At 42.3% G+C, this 20,724-nt stretch overlaps 1 protein-coding gene across 1 annotated transcript in view; it reads left to right on the top strand.

Moving 5' to 3' along the window:
- WDR44 (WD repeat domain 44) overlaps positions 1-12,138 on the top strand; it is a 28,753-nt gene extending 16,615 nt beyond the window's left edge. Inside the window, exons 10-20 of the mRNA XM_074147400.1 lie at positions 520-671; positions 2,604-2,742; positions 2,838-2,902; positions 4,141-4,254; positions 5,198-5,320; positions 6,241-6,432; positions 6,621-6,722; positions 8,196-8,311; positions 9,738-9,865; positions 10,512-10,643; positions 11,057-12,138. Of these exons, the coding sequence (XP_074003501.1) occupies positions 520-671; positions 2,604-2,742; positions 2,838-2,902; positions 4,141-4,254; positions 5,198-5,320; positions 6,241-6,432; positions 6,621-6,722; positions 8,196-8,311; positions 9,738-9,865; positions 10,512-10,643; positions 11,057-11,151 (1,358 nt within the window). The 3' untranslated portion in view covers positions 11,152-12,138. The remainder of the gene's footprint in view (positions 1-519; positions 672-2,603; positions 2,743-2,837; positions 2,903-4,140; positions 4,255-5,197; positions 5,321-6,240; positions 6,433-6,620; positions 6,723-8,195; positions 8,312-9,737; positions 9,866-10,511; positions 10,644-11,056) is intronic.
- The last annotated feature ends 8,586 nt before the right edge of the window (positions 12,139-20,724 follow it).

Raw genomic sequence — 20,724 nt, 5'->3', positions numbered from 1 at the left:
CAGACTTCTAGTACTGCAGTAAGCCGGTCGAACCACAGCCTGAGAGAAGTGCCATAGAACTGCTGTACTTCAGCATCTAACGTTGCCACTGGCTGTTTGCCCCAGCAATTTTGCAATTCTTACGCTTTGTGTACAAATCACCAGGCCATTTCAGTGTATTCGGTCAGAAGAAACCAATACAATGAAATGGATAATTTTAGCACACATTAAACTGACAGAAATGACTTAGTGCAGGGTTTGCTGAGTGCAAGACCTGGTGCAAAGAAAGGGGCTAAATAAAAATGGATCGCAGCTCTTATTTTGAGTGTTCAGTGTTTGGATTCACTGAAACCTAAAATTAGTGAAGCTGTATTTTTAGACTTTGATAGAACAGTGTTCTTGTTCTGCTTTAAGATCTTAATTGCCTATAAAAATTTGCTAATTCAAGACTAACCTGCTACCAAAAAGCATTGGCAATTTGCTTACTATTAGATTAAATGTGTGCTGTGATAAGTACTGCTGAATTTGTGTTCCTCTTAGTCTTCCATACAGATCAAGATGATCCCTCTTCCAGTGATGATGAAGGGATGCCATATACAAGACCAGTTAAGTTCAAAGCAGCACATGGCTTCAAGGGACCTTACGATTTTGAACAAATTAAAGTTGTTCAGGATCTCAGTGGAGAGCACATGGTAGGTCTCTCAAGTTTCATCTGTGATTTTGCTGAATCTGTTCAGCCTGAGTTTCAACTTTCAGTTTTCATCTACTTGGTGACCTCCGGAAATTACTGTTGGGTTTATTCTTCTTGAAGAGCAGTTTCATTCTGGAAAATAACATTCTGGCAAGAAATGAGAAGTTGGCTGTTTGATCAAATCTTCAGAGGAAAAAAAGGAAGGTCTGTAGATATTCGGGCTTCAGGGATTCTCAAGAGCTTTTCCTTGAAGAGTTTTGGTATCGAGTGGTATTTGGTTTCTTGGTTGTTGCAATTACAAATTTAGGCTGAAATAGGCTATGTTCCACTACCAGAACTGAGCACAGAGCAGCAAGGTTGACCTACTCAGCAAATAAACTAGTCTGCCTATTAGAGATATGAACACAAGTATTAAATAGAAATATTACATAGGTTCCTGAGGCAAAACTGGGGACAGATTAATGGGGTATGTGGATCAGAATGGTAAGGAGGGGAGAGACTGGGTTATGATATTTGCAGAGATGCCTGTTTTTATTCATCCCTGTTTGAAGTGTGCATGCTTCCCTGCAGAGTCTGAAATACATGCTAGTATTCCTGGCTTCACAGATTCTTCTGCTGACAGCAACTGTCAGATAACAGTTGAAACAGTCCCCCATCTTTAAGTGTTAGGCTAAGGATAATGACCTAATGCAGTCAGTTTGTTGCCTGTGGAGTTCGTGCTTGTCATCCACAACTAAAGTTTCCAGTCCTAGTGGTAATCAGTCTGTGTTAGTTTCTGTCATGCCAGTATCTGACTTCTTAAAACCTAGGAAATTTCTCAAAAGCATCCAAAAAGGGTTTTGGGCCCCTCACGACGGGAAAGACATTGAGGGGCTGGAGCATGTCCAGAGAAGGGCAACGGAGCTGGTGAGGGGTCTGGAGCACAAGTCTTGTGAGGAGCGGCTGAGGGAGCTGGGGGTGTTCAGCCTGGAGAAAAGGAAGCTGAGGGGAGACCTTCTTGCTCTCTCCAACTCCCTGAAAGGAGGGTGTAGCCGGGGGGGGTTGGTCTCTTCTCCCAAGGAACAGGTGATGGGACAAGAGCAAATGGCTTCAAGTTGCACCAGGGAAAGTTTAGGATGGATATTACAGAAAATTTCTTCACCAAAAGGGTTGTCAAGCCTTGGAACAGGCTGCCCAGGGAAGTGGTGGAGTTCCTATCCCTGGAGGTATTTAAAAGCCGGGCAGACATGGTGCTGAGGGACATGGGTTAGTGGTGGCTTGGGCAGCGTTATGTTGATGGTTGGACTTGATCTGAAAGGTCCCTTCTAATCTGGATGATTCTGTGATTCTAAAGAACAGGAGGAAGTGGAATTATTGCTTGTGTGGTTCTGTGTTTTAATGACTACTGACTCTTCAGAGTTTGCAAGGCAGAAAGAATTGTTGTCTTCACAAGCTTTGCAAAATCCTTATGTCAGTTCTGAATTTAAGAAATATATGTAGTACTCATTTTGGTTGCCAGAATTGATGTAACCAAGCACAATTTCTATTTAAAAGAAAGTGATAGCACAGCTTGTGCTAACTTCAAGTGCAGCTACAAATACTTGCTGATTCTACAAAGCAAATAGCAGGTTCTAAGTCACTCTGAACCCTGCCTTGCTGGCTGTTACTAATTGTACCAGTTTTATGTAGAATGCTGTGGTAGCCCTGAGCTCCCGTAACTCTTCTCCTACAGGAATCCGCCCCGTGGGCTTTTCCTTTCAAACTGTTTTTGCAAGTATGTTGCTCAACCCGCCAGTTTTAACAATTGCTTTTCAGTGTTTTGATCTACAATTTATTTTACTTGTGATATCTTGTGTATGTCCTAAATCTTGTCAGTTTACGTTATAGAAAAAATTCCTTTTTCTACACCAAAAAAACTTACGTATTTTTAACAACGATCATTTTATTTTGACAGGGTGCTGTTTGGACAATGAAGTTCTCTCACTGTGGTCGATTACTTGCATCTGCAGGACAGGACAACGTAGTAAGAATATGGGTTTTAAAGAATGCTTTTGACTATTTCAATAACATGCGAATGAAGTACAACACAGAAGGTATCTTTCTAGGCATCACCAAAGCTCTAAAACAGTAGAAATTCCAGTTATTTGGGAATTTAGAGTTGACCATGGTGTTTCTGCCTGTGTTCTAGGCCGTGTCTCTCCCTCCCCATCTCAAGAGAGTCTGAATTCTTCAAAGTCCGATACAGATGCGGGGGTATGTACACTAGGTATTGGGAGAGGAAGAGCTGGGGGGGGTTGCACTGTTCTGTAATGCCAGATCTTCATCGTTTTATCCGAGAGTTCTTGGCCTGTGTCTTTGAGACGCAGACAAACTGTCCTATCAATAGACAGCTTCAGTCACGTACTGTTAGCCCATGTGTACAGGGTGCAAGCAGGAAAGAAAGTCGCTAAACTTCCTGCATTACAAAATCTGTGTGGCTTTGCCGCGGCCTTCTGCCAGGGAACTTGCCTCCCGAAGCAGGTTTCTGAGTGAAATGCTAAAGGGAAAAAAAAACCCCACATTGTTGAATTTCCTGTCTTGGTGTTTTGCCTCAGAGCATTAACTAAGGTTAACATCTGACTTGATGATGACTTTTCTGAGGAAGGCCAAGCTGAACAATGGGGTGCTCAGCAGCATGATAAAACCTGGCATTTTTTAATTTTTCTCTTCTGTGTAAAATAAAATGGAATATGATTGACCAAAGGTATTGAGACGCTGTTACTTGTAGAGTGTTCAGATACTTTGGTAAACCTGCCATGAAAATCAGTGTATTAAAGTGTTGGGTTTTTTCCGTGCACTTGGTTACCAGTAGTGTAAGAAACGGATGACAAAATCAGGGTTAAGCAAAGATTTTAGCAGTAGCGTTATTTAATGTGCACTGCTTGGGTAAGGCGGGGTGGGTATTTCCTTTCCTTAGGTAAGTGGATACGCTTACTTAGCCACACGCACCGGTGATGTTGGTTTGAGTTACTTTTGCTGGAGAGCTTTTGTATAGGAACTTCTAGCTTTAGTTTGCACCTGTTTATTCTGAAAGGGTCTCTTATTAGGAAGTTACCATTCTTGATGCGCGCTAGAAGCGTGGAAACTTTAACTCACAGTTCGTATCCTAAATTGGAATGCAGTTTTCAAGGTTGATATACTTTTTTCCAAAGCTTATTTTAAGATGTTTGCTTAAATTGCTCTCAAGCTTATCTCATTGAGCAAAACGTGTATGGATGGAAAATGTAGAGCTGCTTAATTTTGGAATTTCAAGGTGATATTTCACAGCCGATTGTACTTGAAATTTACTTTTGGTTGTTTATTATTGTTGTTTTGTTTATTTTAAAGTCTTAAGAGTTGTTCTTCAGATTGTTATGAGCCCTGTACTTTTTGTCAGCGGTAATTGTTTTATTGTTAATTTTTCCAGCTAATATTTTCTGATGTTTCTGATGTTTCTCTACTCTTCTTGATAGATTTGCAGTGGAGTTGATGAAGACCCAGATGATAAAAATGCCCCGTTTCGTCAACGACCGTTTTGCAAATACAAAGGACACACAGCAGATCTTCTTGATCTCTCCTGGTCCAAAGTAAGTCACTTTAATACAGACTGCACAGTTCTCCTGTGTTTTCGTTTTTTTCTTCTGTCAATTGCCATCAGAACCATACATCTAAAGAAAATGGAACTGAAATGTCATTGAAATTAAGAGAAAAGGTTTGTAGAGACGACACTCGTTCCAGCTGAAATACTTCAGATAAAATGAACAAACTTCCTGGGCTTTGATAAGTAAGTCGTCTTTAAAAAAAAAAAAAAGTTAAATTTGAGCTATTTACAATTACAATTTTGTATTCAATCGTGGAGTTAAGTTGTTTAGAGTGGAAGGACTTCCCACTGAGCTGTGGGACTTCTCATTTTTGGTGTTGATGCTTTTCTTGTCTTCAGTGTGCTCCACTGTTTTTATGCAGTGTACAGATTCTAAAGTTGCCGAATATATACATATATCGTAAAGTTAGAGAATTACCTTGTGCTTAACTTTCAAAATGCTTCATATAAAGCTTATTCAGTTAACTCTCCACACTGGAATACAGTTGTAATTTTAAGAGCACAGTCTGGCTGAAGGGTCTTAGGTGGGAGAGACTCTCACCCCTTCTCTGAAGCCTGTGGTGCTGTTTCTGAATTTCACTGAATTTCACTGAATTTTTAGAGTTGGAAGGGACCATAAAGATCATCTAGTCCAACTCCCCTGCCGAAGCAGGTTCATTCTCCTCTGAATGCTGTAACTACTTTTCATGTAGTTGACGTTTCCAGTGAGGTTCTTCCAGAAAATTTTCTGTAACTGAGCATCAGTGTGCTGGGCTTAAGGAAAGCACCAATCAGTAGTGATAATTTGGATAAAACATTTTATCTGAAAGGATAAAATCTTGAATTTCATGGCAACAGAGAAATCGGTAAGACTTTACTGATCGGATTGCTTCTGGACTTCCTGTTACTTTTGTGTCTATTAATAGCGGTGGAATTCTGTTGTTTCACAGAATTACTTCTTGCTTTCTTCTTCTATGGACAAAACTGTCAGATTATGGCACATATCAAGAAGAGAATGTCTTTGCTGTTTCCAGCATATAGATTTTGTCACTGCTATAGCATTCCATCCAAGGGTAAGTGTAATTGCTCTCTTCCTTCTAGAGAGGTTTGAAATTACAAGAGTCATCCTCCTTTATTTTCAATTAAAATAATAATTGAATAGTAGAGTTTGTGCACTTTAAAAATATCCCTATTGGATAATATGCCGGAATTTAGGTGTTCATTTTCACTAAACTTCACCAGGAGTGTCCGTGTGGTTTAACCATTTGTGGGCATGATGTGGAAAGTGAATTGTCTATAACGTCACAGCTGGTATAGATAAGTCAGAATTTCCATCGAGGGATGTTGTGATTAAATATTAGTGGAAAACATCATAAGGAAATAGAACAGATTGTCCAGAGATCACAGAATCCTTGGGGATGTTTAAAACTTGACAGGATATAACCCTCTTACAACCTGATCAAACTTTCAAGGCTGTCCTTGCCATGAGCAGGGGAGGTGGACTGACCACCTCCAGTGGTCCCTTCAATCTATCTTATTTGATGATTTTTAAAAAATACTGTAATAAAGCTTCCTAATATTAAGAAAACTCACGAAGAGGAAAAGCATTTTTTGGTGTTCCCTGAACGTACATAACTGGTAGAGGTATCAGGAACTATGAAAGGAGCTTTCAACTCCTGACAAGGTTGGTATTTTTCTAACTTACGTTGAGAGGGTAAAAAGTAACTGTGGTAACAGAGAACAGTTTTCTGACTTGAGGCACGCACGCCGCATGCGTGCAATCTTGTCAAAAATCTGTAAGAAATTGAACTCCATTTACCAGTAATTTTAATGTTGTCTTTTCAACCTTCTTAAACATTATAATCAACTCACCTGAGAGCTCTTATTTGGGAGGATCTGGAGAGAAGCTGTTCGGAAATGGGGCGGGAAGGCTTTACGGAAATCAGGGCATACTCGCAGCGCAAGCGGAGGTTAATGTAGTTTGTCCTCTCAGGATGACAGGTACTTCTTAAGTGGTTCATTGGATGGGAAACTCCGACTCTGGAACATTCCTGACAAAAAAGTGGCATTATGGAATGAAGTAGATGGACAGACAAAATTGATTACAGCTGCCAACTTCTGTCAGAATGGCAAATACGCAGTCATAGGCACATACGATGGAAGATGCATCTTCTATGACACAGAGGTAAAATGGTTTTGAGACTATGTATTTTTTTCATGTTAAATAACTAATGGATTTAAAAGTCGTGCTTATTTAAATATCAAGAAACAAATGTATTAGAAAATAGTTTCAAGCGAAACAATTTGAAGCAAAATAGTTTAAAGTTTTTACACAATTATTTCAAATCAGGATAAATTTTAATATCTTTTCAGCACTTGAAGTACCATACACAAATACATGTGCGTTCTACCAGAGGCAGAAATAGAGTTGGAAGAAAAATTACTGGCATTGAACCCTTGCCTGGAGAGAATAAGGTACTGACTTCCAAGCCAAAGCTGCACTGATACTGTGGTCTGATATTTGTATCTAGTGTTTAGTAAGTCTGTGCTAAGTCGCGTTTATAGTCACTGACTTAAATCAGAAGTCTTTTAGCACTACTAAAATGAGCACTACTCTTTGCTGATTTAGACTAATAGAGTACTAAATAGTGGTAGAACAGAATTTTTTTTTTTAATGACATTACACTTTGGTCAATGTAAGGTTGATAAAATGCTTACAGTGGCTTTCAGTGAAAACTTCTTTGGCATAACTAGCCTTTCTCAAATTTAATATTCATTTGGAAACGTGCTTCATACAGAAGCTTAAAAAATGCTGAAAACTTGGAAACTGGTATACAAACAAGCGTGCTCTGTTCTTCAGAATCTCCTTTTGTTTAGTTCCAGTCTAAACTGAAGTCCTGTGTTGAAAGGGTCAAATACTCATCGTGGAAGAAAAACAAAACATGCTATTGAGTGTTAAAGGCATAATCTAAAGCTGAAGAGTTTGTCACATATGGAAAGTTTCAGGGGTGATGTGGGGTCAACAGCTGGCTCTGTTAGAGTAGCAGATCAGCTGTTGTCACCTATATTATACTCTTCTCAGTGACACATAAATGACTTAATTCCGAAGACATGCAGAAGATTCAGAAATCAGTAGTGCCTTTGGGTTTGCATCAGATGCTGCGCATTGGCATATCAGATGATGTAATGACACAGCTTAGCGTGAACTCTTTTGAAAACAAATAGGAAGTCCTATAATCTGATGGTGATAGTGTTCCAAGAATTGTCACAATTTTGTAGCATAAAATGATTAGGTAAGGAGTCAATATTTGTCTGCTACTCCGCTGTACCCCTTTGCTAGCATCATCCTGAGACTTACTGCTAACCTGCCGTCTGCTCCACTTCTAAGGTACTGTAAAAGGGCTGATCAGCCCAATGCCTTTATGCATTTTGACAACCCTCTCATAGACTTCTCTGTTTCTTATAAGTACATTTAAGCGTCTGATCTGAAAAATGTTAAAAGGAAGCAAACTTGTATCAACAGAGAGAAAAGCCCATTTGTTTATATAGTCGATGGTGGCCCCTGTGACTGATGGGTCACGATGCTTCGGAAGTGTACCTCACTGGAACAGCTGCTGTTATTGTGGAATGTGTTCCTAAATAACCTTTGCAAAGTGATGGCTGTTCTTTGGGCCCATCTTTTACTTCAGTGAAGAGCAGCTGTTCTGGTTCAGACCAGTCAGGATGATCTTGACAGTGAAGTTATCTTCTGTCCACTGACAGAAGATCAGAAAGAAATTATCATCGTCCTAAATCTTCTTCTGCTTCTTTGGGCCTATTCTTTGTCTATGTTACTTCTTTTTTATCAAAAGAACTGGAATTTTGACAGTTTGAATGAACTATATTGCTCCTTCTTGGGCATGCTAATGGTTTCCACTTCTAATTTTATTTATTTAATTAATTTTCTAGATTCTAGTGACATCAAATGATTCCAGAATCAGATTGTATGACCTAAGAGATCTGTCTTTATCTATGAAATACAAAGGTTATGTCAACAGCAGCAGCCAAATCAAAGCCAGCTTTAGGTAAGACACTATTATAGCAATGGAGTTGTTGGATTTGGGAAATACTATGGCTGAAGGACAGAGGCTTTTGTTTAAATAATCTCTGTACCTTGATATTATACTGAGCCTCTGAAATGTCGCTTGGCTCAGAATACAGAGCTAACTGGAAGCTCTGGTCAAGAATGAGAAAGCTGCCTGTGAGCAGGGAGCTTCTGTGAACAGGTGAATGCAGTGCGATGCATGGCCACTACTATTGCTGGAAATACAGGAACTGTGCTAGAACTGGTGGGGCTGGGACACCGCATTTCTCCCCCCCCATCATAAATAATGTTTATTTCCTTAAGTTTGTCAGGTATTGTTGCAGAGGTGTTGGTCACCCAACTGTAGCCCAAGGCTGTTGGCTACTGCCTGTGTATCATCACTGTCAGGAAACAGCCTGCAAATCTGAGTTGGAATTCTTTTTTCCTCTGTGCTGTCCTAAGATGCTTTCCTGAGTTTGAGTATATTACTGTGACTGTTGTAGAAACAGTTTTTTTAAGGCAGTAAAAGAGAGGGAGTAGAGGGAGAAGAATGTTTTTTCTGTTCCCTCCTTGAGCCTTGCAGATGCGAAAGGGGAGGATGCTTGGCTGTCTGTTTAACCTGGATGTTTGAGCAGAGGAGGGCAGCAGTGCTTAAGGAATAGTTCCAGATTTGGTCTTGACGGTCACCTGTGGTTTTTGAAAGCATCTTTAAGGCTGACCAGGTATTTCACAGAATGGCTGAGGTTGAAGGGATCTCTGGAGGTGATCTTGTCCAGCCCTCCTGCTCAAGATTAATTTCCCAAATTAAGTTATCTCTACTTACAGGGCTGTAGCATAGTTAGTGTTAGAGTTTAGATATGTGACATACTTGTGCAGTGGGTAAATTAAAAGTAAATACGTGAGTTGAATTTCCAGGTACTGTTTTGTCTCTGTCAGTGTGCATTATACAGTCATCTGGTTCCAATCCTGTTGAATGCCTTTCATCTTCCACCTGTGTGTATATATTTATATTTTTTTTGCCTATGATTGTGTTGTAAACAATTCCTGTTAAACAGTCTCAGGTGTTCACACAGGTTCCAGACTCAAGCAGGTGCAAATTGCACTTAAAGATGATGCCATTTTCTTGTTGCTGAGTCCAGCTGTTAGACTAACCCTCTTCTCCGTGGGGATCTGCGGCAGAGCAGCTCCCGTGTGGCTGTTCACCAGAACCACATTTTTCTTCCAGAGGGGCAGCGTCGGGACGCTGCAGGCACGTCCAGTTAGGGACTGCGTGGGTTTTTGAGCTGCATTCACTGCAATAAAGGATCGGATTGGATTGTGAACTTAGCCTGATTGCACTTATAAAGCTGCAAGTCATCTGGGGAGCTACTGTAACGGTTGCTTGAACAGCTGAGAAAAGTAATGTTTTTCCTTGTTTAAATCTTTAGCCATGACTTTACCTACATTGTGAGTGGTTCAGAAGATAAATATGTTTATATTTGGAGCACATACCATGACTTGAGCAAGTTTACATCTGTAAGAAGAGACCGCAATGACTTCTGGGAAGGCATTAAAGGTAAAAATCAACTTTTGATTTTTGTTTTATTGAAACTTTTATATGATTTCAAAAAATAAATATTTTTATCTTCCCATTTTTCTTTGCTCAGCAGTGCTATTCATTTAGTTTGAACAAATTACTAGCAAGATGCATTGTAATTGGATTTTTGGTGCGTGGGCTCTGTCAGAAAACCTTGTCCACAGGAAACTACAGATGTGTGATTGGGATGGCAAGAGACAGAGTAGCTGAGAGTTTGTCCAGCTTCAGTAAGAGATTCTGAATGAATATAATGTTTTGCTGGCAGAACTTGGTTGTGTAAGTGTGGTAATCAAAATAGTTATCGATCTTTCCATCCTTTTTCTAAAAGTGGCTTTGAAAACAATGCAAACTCTCTTTTATTTCCTACGCACACACAGTCTTTGGGAAATGCAGGGCCATATATTTACATGAAACATGTTTTGGAGTTCTTGCCAGTTAGTTTTGGGCACGTACAGGAACTTCCAAAATCCCTAAGCTTATAAAACAATGACAACTTCTCCTTGAATGATGAGCTTACCTGGCACTGCGGTTATTGGATATTTACTAAAATTTATTTATTTGTTATTCTTGTAAAATTAACAATTCCTTGAAACAAGGTAATCAAAGTTTGATTGTCTTTCTGAAGCGCACAATGCAGTGGTCACATCTGCGATTTTTGCTCCCAATCCTGGTTTGATGGTGTCACTGGAAACTTCTGAAAAGCAAGAGGCTGAAAGTAAGGGAGAAGATTGTGAAGCATCAGATACCATACCCTCTGGTAGGTGTTTAAGATGAGCTCTGCTTGATACATGGTATGAGGAGGAAAAGATTATGAAGAGTAATTTTAATTTGGAAGGAGGGCTTCTTGAGATGAAAAGTCTTTGCATGGACTGCCTTAGCAATTGAACATTTTGGCACTGATAAAACTCGAGAGAATGTGAAGCGAGGGGCATAGCTGTTGTCCTTCAGGATTATTGTTTTCACACTTGAGCTGTTAGGAGGTAGAGTTGTACCAATATATAGTGAAAAAGTCCCTCTCCTAGAAACGCAGATGTTTTTTGAAGTATTGGCTAGATAACCGGAATGTGATAGAGGAAGAAGAGTGTCACAGTAATAGATTATATTTTAATGAGAGTTTGATTTATATTTTTGATTTAATGAACTAACAGTTTATTCTCTTTCCTTATTAAGGAGCTTTGAAGACAGACCACACAGAAGTGCTTTTATCGGCTGACTTTACTGGAGCAATCAAAGTCTTCATTAACAAAAAGAAATATGTATCCTAGTTATTTTGCAACTGACAGCGTAAAGCTATGGTACTGTGGGATTGAAATTCCATAAATAATGCGGGCAAAAGCAAAGTATCTAATATAATAATGTTACAGGCTGATTTATTTTCAAATCTTTATTTTAAGGCTACTCAAATATTGGATCCTTGGAGAGCAGTGTCTACCTATTAACACCTGGGCTTGTAGAATAAAAAGGAATGTGTAAGAATAATCCTGCCAAACATTAGACTCTAAAATTTCTACAAACAGTCGTTTTGCAACGTAATTGTGAACCTGCGCAGGTTTCTGCACGAAAATGTATTCACACATGTGTGTGCCTTTTGGTTACATGCACTAATTTCAACATATATCAAAAGGATTTTAGTGGTGCTTGTTGCCACTAGATGTCAGGAACGGGGATGGGAAGGGAGTGTTGGAGGTATGGCTGGAAAAATGCTGAGTGATCTCATCTGATCTTTGCACAAAATTCCATTTGAGAAAGATCTTGAATTTGTAGTAGCTATTGTTCAGAATTTTAAGTTATGCAAGTTTTTGATGGGTCAGCAACCATGTGTAAATGTTTTTATAAATTTCTCAACTTCAGGACGTGAAAAATTTTTTGTTGTCTTCTAATTATTGTGGACTTTAGATGCCTTTCTTATATATAATTTTTTGCACACTGGAGCACAATACTTGTGTAAAGAATTCTCTCATTCCTTGTTCACGGGCACCAGGATATATTCACCTTCCAGATAAAATTAAGCTACATTACAAGGTTCTTATATTTTACAGCTATGTAAAATAAACTGTTTACATTTTTTAAGCATTGTAGCTTAAAGTTTTAAGTTCTTGTTTGTTTAGTGCCACTGAATTTTGAAAGTCTTTGTAAATATTCATATAAAACACCTATGAAGTAACATTCTGGGCATCATAACCCATGAAATGTTATTGATGGTCAAGTGTTTCAGAGAACAGATGTATCATTAAACTTGGTCACACACTTGGAAATCGTGGCTTCTTTTCCATTTTGATTCATGAATTTGCCTTTTGTCTAAGTAGTTTTGACCTTTTTCTCAGATCGTTGATCTTGCATACACTTGTTAACTTCCGAGTTCTGCTTTTCCTGATCTTGTTCCTTTTTTGATGACAGCTTTCTTTCTGAAGTAATGGGGAATGGAGTACTGGAACTGGACATCAAGCAGAATTAAGAGTAGTTATATGATAGTTTAGTGTGAGGAGGAAACTTCAGAAGCGTGTAAAGAATCCTCTCCTTCCCATTAGCGAAAGAGTGAAGGCATGGAAAGGCGGGAGATGAGTGGAGTGGAGTGAGACTCCACTCTTCTTTTAACTCTTTTTTTACTCAGGTGAATTCGACCGTGACTTTGTGTAAAATTGTCTTGAACAAGAAAAGGCACTTGCAAGAGGTATATTGTCAGACAAAATAAATACAAAATTGGTACATGCTATATAAAATTATTTTCTGTTGACACACTTGGAGTAAGTGACTCAGATTTGAAAATACCTCTGTAGATGAGATGAACTAAATTCTCTCTCAAGGTTTTTTTTTTTTTTGTTACATTGAGCTCCACTGAATTGACAGAAATGAGGAAAAGCACAAGAAGACATTCGGGTTTTGACTCCAAAAATGAGTTTCTGTACTAGGTTGTATATGTAGAAGACGGTAATGGACTGTGATTCCTCTGAGCTCGCTATAGGTACTTTGCACGTTTAGTGACAAACGCAAGCTCAGAAGCTGCACTGTGCAATAGGAACACTCTCACTGTGCTTAGAGGTACGTCCCTCTGGTGTCTTGACACATGGGGCCTTCCTGCCTCTGGAACTAAAAGCCCAGACTGGAAGAAAAGTCATACGGGCTTTGAATTGGTTTTTTGGGGTGTGCTTATTTTTTTTTAGGTGTGCTGCTGTCCCATTCTTGCTTTCCTCATATTATAGTTAAAATAGTTGCAAAAATTAGTAGTGAGTAACAGGAGGAGGGAGCACTTGTTAGCTGGTGAGAAATACAAATAAGAGGATGGGTCCAAGCCCAGCTTTTCAGAGTGACTGAAGACCTGGCCACTGCCAGCATGCAGGGTTTGATGCAGATTCGGGACTAAGTGGGCTTCAGGAAGGATCCTCCAACATTCATGGCATGCATCTTAGCACATTGTTTTAAAGGTTCTAGGCAAAGTCTCCTCTGTAACCTCTTAATGATCTGAATGTTTGGGTTTTTTTTAAGATTTAAACATGACTTTGGAGACCTAAGTTGAACTGTGGTTTCACCTTGTAGCTGCCAGGTGCTCTATTAAGTTGCTGTCTTGGACCTGCTCGGTACTCGGGTGATTATAAAAAAAAAAAAAAGATTGTTGTTTTTCATTATCCAGGATCTTGTGTAGGCGGTAAACAAAGCTGATCTTGAGGAAGATGTTTGACTTCGATTTCTCTTGGTATTTAGCTTCTAGCGCTCGCAGTTCTGCTGCTCCTCTGCAGTGTTCTAGTATTCCCCAGTTGAACTGTGCTGCAGGTTTTTAATGGTTTGGAAATCAGTGCCTCTTTCCCTCTGCTTGCAGAAGTTGCGTCAGTTTAGTGGTGCTCCAGTCTGAGGGGGGCTGTGTCCTGTCCTCTCCTCTCCTCCTGCTGGGCCTCAAGGCTTGCCTGATGCCTCGCACACAGCTGGGCTCTGCTTTCATCTGGAGCCTCCACCTTCTCCTTGCAGGTCAATGTCACTTACTCAGCGGAGCCTGTTTTGTTCAGTCAAGTGACCTCACTCTGTACATCAGGTAGGGCCCAAGTGACGTTCCCTTGGACACGAGCAAAGCATGGGGGCAGGTCTGTTAAAAGTAAAGCCATTCCCCTTGTGCTGCAGGGTGCCTTTCCGGACTGTTTCTTCCAAGGGCTTACTTAACCTTCTGTTCTTTAACAGAAGGCATTGATATCAATGTAACGGAGAATCAGCTTAAAGAATAGGATTGAGAATTCCCAGGAGGCAGAGGTGAGGAATTGCCGTTGTACAGGGCCTTGGTGCAGGAGATGCCTGAATTAACTCGGTCGCTTCCCAGGGATCAATAAAATGAGCTGATTGGGGTGTCACAGGTCACTTGAACTCTTCCCTTCAACACCCAGTTCCTGCTGTACCCGGCTCCTGGCAGCAAGCAGCTGTTAATGGGACATAGCTGCTTCTCTACTGCCTTTTGTCTCTCAGTGCTGGGCATCCAGCCCAGTGCATGTGCAGGGGACAAAAACAACAGTTCAAGTAGATGAATAATGCCAAAATTGGATCTTTAAATGCTGCGCAGGTCATGTTTTCTCAAGTTAAACAAATGCCCCCACCCTTTTTCTTTTGGTTGGTTGGATTTTTGGGGGTTTTTTTAACTGAAAGCGATGCTGAACTCCGCCACTGACATGATGCTAACACTATTAAACATAAGAACGTTAGCTGTAGACATGGCAGAATTGATTTTGCCTGCCATTAGCAATTAGCTGCACACGTGGTTAGGAGAATGTTGGAAACTGGCCACTCTTCAGACTTGATTCCAAGTGAACTTGCAAGTGTAAGTGAAAGCTAAGCTGCCGTCTCTTGAGCAAACTTGCATGCTTTACTGCAGTATCGAGCAATGCAAATTTGCACTGTGTCAGTGTCTGCGTTCTCTGTGTTTTCTCTCTCTAGTTATGGTAGAGAACTTGTTTGTTTGAGAGCTGCATATAAGCACGTTGCTTCATCTTGGGAATGTGGGAACGAACGGGAAGGCTGTTAGGGAACTGTTGACTAGTTCTGAGGACGTGGTACCAGGGTCGTGATTCCAGGTTCTTTATGCTAATGACTACAGCTGCTACTTCTGCTTTATTTTATTTTGTTTTGTTTTGCTGATAGGAGTGGCCCACTGCCAGGATGCTACAGAGGCTTTTCAGTTCACGTGACTAGAAGCTGGTTATTTTTTCCTGTGTGTTCTTTAGCGACAGTGCTTCAGGCTTCTGTGTGGAAGTCCGATCAGAATATAACACTAAGTAAATGGAGCACGAAAAACTAGTGAAGCCAAGTGCTACGTACAAAAGAACAGACAAAATACCATCCAGAAAAGGATCTGAGCACTTTTTTAAGCCTGTGGGTAAACTTTTCCTTAACTGCAGTAAGTGATAAGCATACGCTTAGAGCTGTGCAGAGAAGTTTGTGCTTCCAGTAACTGTTACTCCTTTGACTTTTGTAGGGTTCACACATAAATTTAACCATATCCTTAGGTACGCTCCTGAATAAAGACTGTCATCGTATTATGGGGATTATCAGAAGAGCTTCTTGGAGAATCATACGATGCTCAAGGTTCAGGGGGATCTCTGAAGCACTAGTCCGCATCTGACAGGCCAGCTAGAGCAAGTTGCACAGGACCGCGTCCAGTCAGGCATTTAATATCTCCAGGGATGGAGACTCCAGCTGGGATGAGTGTTGATTGGTGTCTTTGACAGACGTCTCTGGCTTTTCAGTGGTTTTAGCCTCAAGACTTAGATCCGTGGAAAGCTCTGAAAGACCTTGCACAAATATTTTTTCAAACTCAGTGCTGCTGGAGCTTCCTCTAAAGTGTTGTCAGTTAAAGGGCTCAACATTTGGCGGCCTCATTGACTCTTACAGTATGTACTTGCTCGGGAAAAACAAATTCAGTACATTCTTGCTGAGGTCACACTTCTTACAAGATGTTATAGGCCTCCTGAGCTGCATTATCCAGGGTGCTGCTCAGGTTGTACGTGGATTTGCTTTGGGGAAATTTGGGACAGGTGGGGGTTTCAGACTGCAGGGGAGCTGGTTCTCCGCAGACTATGGGGCGAGCTGGTAGGTTGATGCTCGTACCCATGGTGATGGTTTTTCTACTCCTGGAGGGGAGCACACTGTCAAACATGCTGTGTACTTCCTCAGTGTGTGCTAGGGTTGTCTGAGAAGGACAGAGACTCCTCCAAAAATGCAGAGTATTTCTCTAGTGCTGTAATGTCACAGGTGTACGTAAGAGTCTTGTTACTTGCCACAAACCATGTTATTTGGTGCTCTACTTAATTCTGTAACAAACGAGTAATAATTGATGAGTGAATGTGCTCGTTTACTTAAATTTATTTTTCTTTTTCCTCATAGTAAACTACTGCATGTTTGTGTTAAAAGCGGCCAAGCTTGGAAAACAATGTCATTTCAAATGAGAAACAGGCTAATTCAGAGCAGAAACAGACCTTAAAGACCTGTTGTACTTTGAAGAAAAACACAACTGCTGAGGAACACTTTGTATTAACTGTTGCTGGGCATTCAAAACATCAGTAAGATCAGGTGGGTTTTCTTCTGATTCAGAAGATACGGCAGCCAATAGGAGGACATGCTTTTGGATCTCGTTGCGGTAGACAAAATTAATCAGGCACTGGACTGGAAATTAGTGGTTGCCCAAGAAGCGTTGATCATGGCCTGAACGGATTCACTGAATTTCACTGAATTTTTTTTAGAGTTGGAAGGGACCGTAGAGATCATCTAGTCCAACTCCCCTGCTGAAGCGGGATTGCCGAGAGCATGTCAGAGCATGTTACTCAGGACGGCATCCAGGCGGATTCGTTGTGGAACAAGCCAGAACCTCGACAGCTGATACTTCAACACAGGTCCTCTACTTCAGCTGAGGAAAACGATAAAGAACATTGATCGTGGGGATGAAGTTGTTATCAAAACGCAATCTTTGCTCATTCTCTCCAGCCATTGCTTCTATCTGTGATCCGTGCACTTTTTGCTCATTTGAATCTTTCCCGGTACCTTCAATGCTATTCTTGAAACCAGAAGAGGTTTTTTTTCAATTTAAAAAAAAAAAACACAACACTATTTTTGGTGCACCTGGCTGTTTTCTGTGAGCCTAAATATATTTCTGTGGCATAAGATACAGTCTGGAGAGAGCTACAAACACAGGATGGACTAATTCAGGGCACTAAAAAATTTTTGAGTACGGACCCAGACAACAGGCTGCTGCTGTTGCGTTCCCTCATTCTCTGTTTTGAACATAGATTATTTTTTTTATTATTTTATTTTATTTTTATGGTAAAAGATGGTTAACCTTTGGCTCCAGTGCAAACCCAGGAAATTCTCACAAGGATTTCAGAACCCAGGCAGCATTTGGCAAGCCCTCCGTATTGTGAAATTGCTGTCAGGCAGCAGCAGGCTCTCTCCTCTAAGATAACCTTTGGTTTCCTTGATTAGGGATCTAACCCATGAATCTGTATTTTCACAAGTGTGAAAATGCTGTAGTTCCATTATCCAGTTCAGTGGGGCTTGTGCTCCTCGTCACCGGGGTGCCTTGAGAATAACATCTGCCTACCAAATCCTGGAGGACTCTTGTCTTCTGTGAAGCAAGCGAGGTGGTGGACAAAAGGAAGAAAACCATGAGTTCTGTCAACAGGGAGGCTCCAGCCCATCTGAGCTCCTCCGTGAGAACAGCCATCTCCTGAGACGTGGGGGGAGCTGCTGTCACACCTGCAAAAGTGCTCTGCTTTACTTCAGGAGGGTGTCACTCTGCTGATGCCACTAAAGCTGGGGAGGTTTCTGTCTCTGGAAGGGGAGATGGCTGCCTGCGAGGGTTCACTGTCACGCCTTCTGCAGGAGAACCCCAACTGGCCGTCACTGTTCCACCTCCGAGGAAAGAGGTGGAAAGCTGGGGAGGGTGCTGGCCAAGATTTCATTTCTCCATGTGGAAAAGTGGCTCGGGAGTGACATGGAGTTCCAGAATAAGTATCAATTAGAGCTTCTTTTAGACCCGACCGTGCTGCAGCCTGTTCTGCCTACATTTCCCTTGTCTGTGATCAGTGCCCTTCTGAATACTGCGATAGAGCCAGGTCCCTAAATCCACCAGTTCCTCGTGCTCGCTGGACCTGTCTTGCTTCTGGGATTGGTCAAACATTTGCCTGTGGAAGCATCCCCTTTAGGAGAGGACTTCTGCCCGGTGCCTGCCTCCTTGTCGTTGGGGTGGAGACCAAGCACAGTTCTGGCAGGGAAGAGCTCTGTGATGGCTCTGGTGTTGTACAAACGCCCTGGAGGGTCACCTGTACGCGGGGCACTCGGAAAACGATTGGGAAGGTCCGGAGCACTCCCCAGCCTGCCACGGGCACAGCCTCCACCACTGCTCTGTACCTGCTCCTGCAGAAGGAGCAGATCCACGCAGCTGCCCCTGGAGCCCCTTGCTTCTGCTGTCTGCAAACAGTTCAAGAAGATTTTTATATTGGCCTGATTTAAGTGCAGTACCTCGCGTGTGGAGTGTGTTGCGAAAGAGATTTATTTGGACGGTGGTGACCCCTTCATACTGTTTTCCAGTTGGTTTAGGGTAGCTGTACAAGGAAACAAACAACAAGGAGATTTTACCATTTTTTTATTTTTTTCAAAAACAACGAGGAGATTTTACCACTTTTTTTGTTTTGTTTGTTTGGTTTTGTTTTTTTTCTTTTCTTCTTGCCTTTTCACACAGACTTTTCCTGTGAAATCCTGGGCTGAGACCCTGGCAGCAATGGCACTTTTACCTCAGGTGGGACATCCGCAGCTGTGTATATCCTCTTCTTAATCACTGTCTGCTTTGTCCGAGCTGGGGAGATGCTCATGGGAGTTGTGCGAGATCTTAATAATCCTCGTGTGTGGCGCTTGCTGTAAGTGACCTTTAAAGACTTCAAGCAGAGGAAGATAAATAGGGGAATACTCATAAGCTGAATTCTGCTTCGTCACCGTACGGCTCTGCTTCCTAAACCCTGTACTCTCACACTCTCGCTCAGATCTGCTCAGTTGTAACCCAGGATGCAGGAGAAAGGGGCCAACAGGAAGAAGAGCATGGCCAGCAGGTCAGGAGTGGCCTTTCCCTGCTCCTCGGTGCTGGTGGGGCTACAGCTCGATGGCCCCCTCAGTGTGAAGGTTCCCCAGCACGAGGCATGGATGTACTGGAGAGAGCCCAGCAAAGTGCTGTTCGGATGAAGAAGATCTCGGAGCCATCTGGCACACGGGGAGAGCCGGAGCGAGCGGGGCTGTTCAGCCTGGAGAAGGGCAGCTCGGAGGATCTTACCCACCCCTAGAAATTCCTGACGGGGTAAAGACGACTGGTGCAGGCTCTTCTCAGTGGTATCCAGTGGCAGGACAAGAGGCAATGGGCACAAATGAAACATAGGAAATTCCATGTAAACATAAGAAACATGTCTTCTCCTATGAAGACAGCCTGAGAGAGCTGGGGTTGTTCAGCCTGGAGAAGAGAAGGCTCCGGGGAGACCTCATAGCAGCCTTCCAATATCTGAAGGGAGCCTACAGGAGAGCCGGAGAGGGACTCTTTGTCAGGAAGTGTAGTGACAGGACAAGGGGTAATAGTTTTAAATTGGAAGAGGGGAGATTTAGATGGGATATTAGGAGGAAATTCTTTGCTGTGAGGGTGGTGAGGCACTGGAACAGGTTGCCCAGGGAAGCTGTGGCTGCCCCATCCCTGGAAGTGTTTAAGGCCAGGCTGGATGGGGCTTTGAGCAACCTGCTCTGGTGGAGGTGTCCCAGCCCATGGCAGGGGGGTTGGAACTCGATGATGTTTAAGGTCCCTTCCAACTCTAACCATTCTATGAAACAGTGTGTTTGGGGGGGGGGGGAGGGGTGTTTTTCCTCTCAAGGGTGGTCAAACACTAAACCAGACCCAAACCTCTGCTCCCTGAAGCATTGTCAATTTACCATGAGTGGTTCTCTCACCTGCGAGCGTGTGCCTGCGATGCTCTGCGCACTGGGTTGGGGTGTCCCTGGTGTGGGCAGGGGGACGGCCGAGGCGGTGCTGCCCGTGACCCTGCTGGTGCAGGCATGGTGAACCCAGTTCCGTCCTCCTGGCCCTCACCCGCAGCCATCTCTTGAGCCCTCTCCCCTCCACCATCTGAGCGTACAGAATACCTGCAGTCATGAGGGGAGGTTTTGTCTCTGTCCAGTTCTCTGTGGCAGAAGAAAATAAAAGCAAAGTCTCTTAAGAAAACTTAAGAATGGGGGATTTAGAGATACACTGGAGTAATTGTCCATCTAATTTGTAGCTCTGCTTCTGAAAATAGTTAATGCCAGGTGTTTGAGAGGCACCGTGTCTCAGTTTCATTTTGTTAAATTGGATTTTATGATAAAGTACCTTATTTTCCAGGAAATAAACCTTGGGAGAGCTTGTTCTATTTCAATAAAATACAAAAATCTGGTGGCCACTGGGCCAATATTGTCTCTTTAAGGCTTATAGCTACGCTAGGGCCAATGCAGTATGCCAAAGGGATTCACCATTACTGGTAAATTACCTCTTACTGCTATTTCACTGACCCTTAGCGCGAGGAGTTGTTTGCCTGTAGTCCCTGCAGACCCTTGAACGCTCTTCCATGAAGGTGGATGCTGGTGGGAGCTCGCAGGGGCCACCAGCGGCCATGGAGACCATGCTGCTGCTGTGAGTCCCATCCACAGGAGCTGAGATGGGTGAAGGTGAGGAGCACAGCAGCCCTGGCATGAAGAGCAGAGGTGTTTGACCCTGCTGAGTGCCCATCTGGTGTCCTCCTGGTGCTCGGACTTGGCATTCCTCCCATCCTGGAGGAGCTGTGTCTGTGCTGTGCTAAGTCAGCCCT

The sequence above is a fragment of the Numenius arquata genome, chromosome 5, assembly GCF_964106895.1.
Source record: "Numenius arquata chromosome 5, bNumArq3.hap1.1, whole genome shotgun sequence".
Lineage (NCBI taxonomy): Eukaryota > Metazoa > Chordata > Aves > Charadriiformes > Scolopacidae > Numenius > Numenius arquata.
Note: the sequence above shows the minus strand (reverse complement) of the source record. Positions and strands in the feature narration are given on the sequence as shown.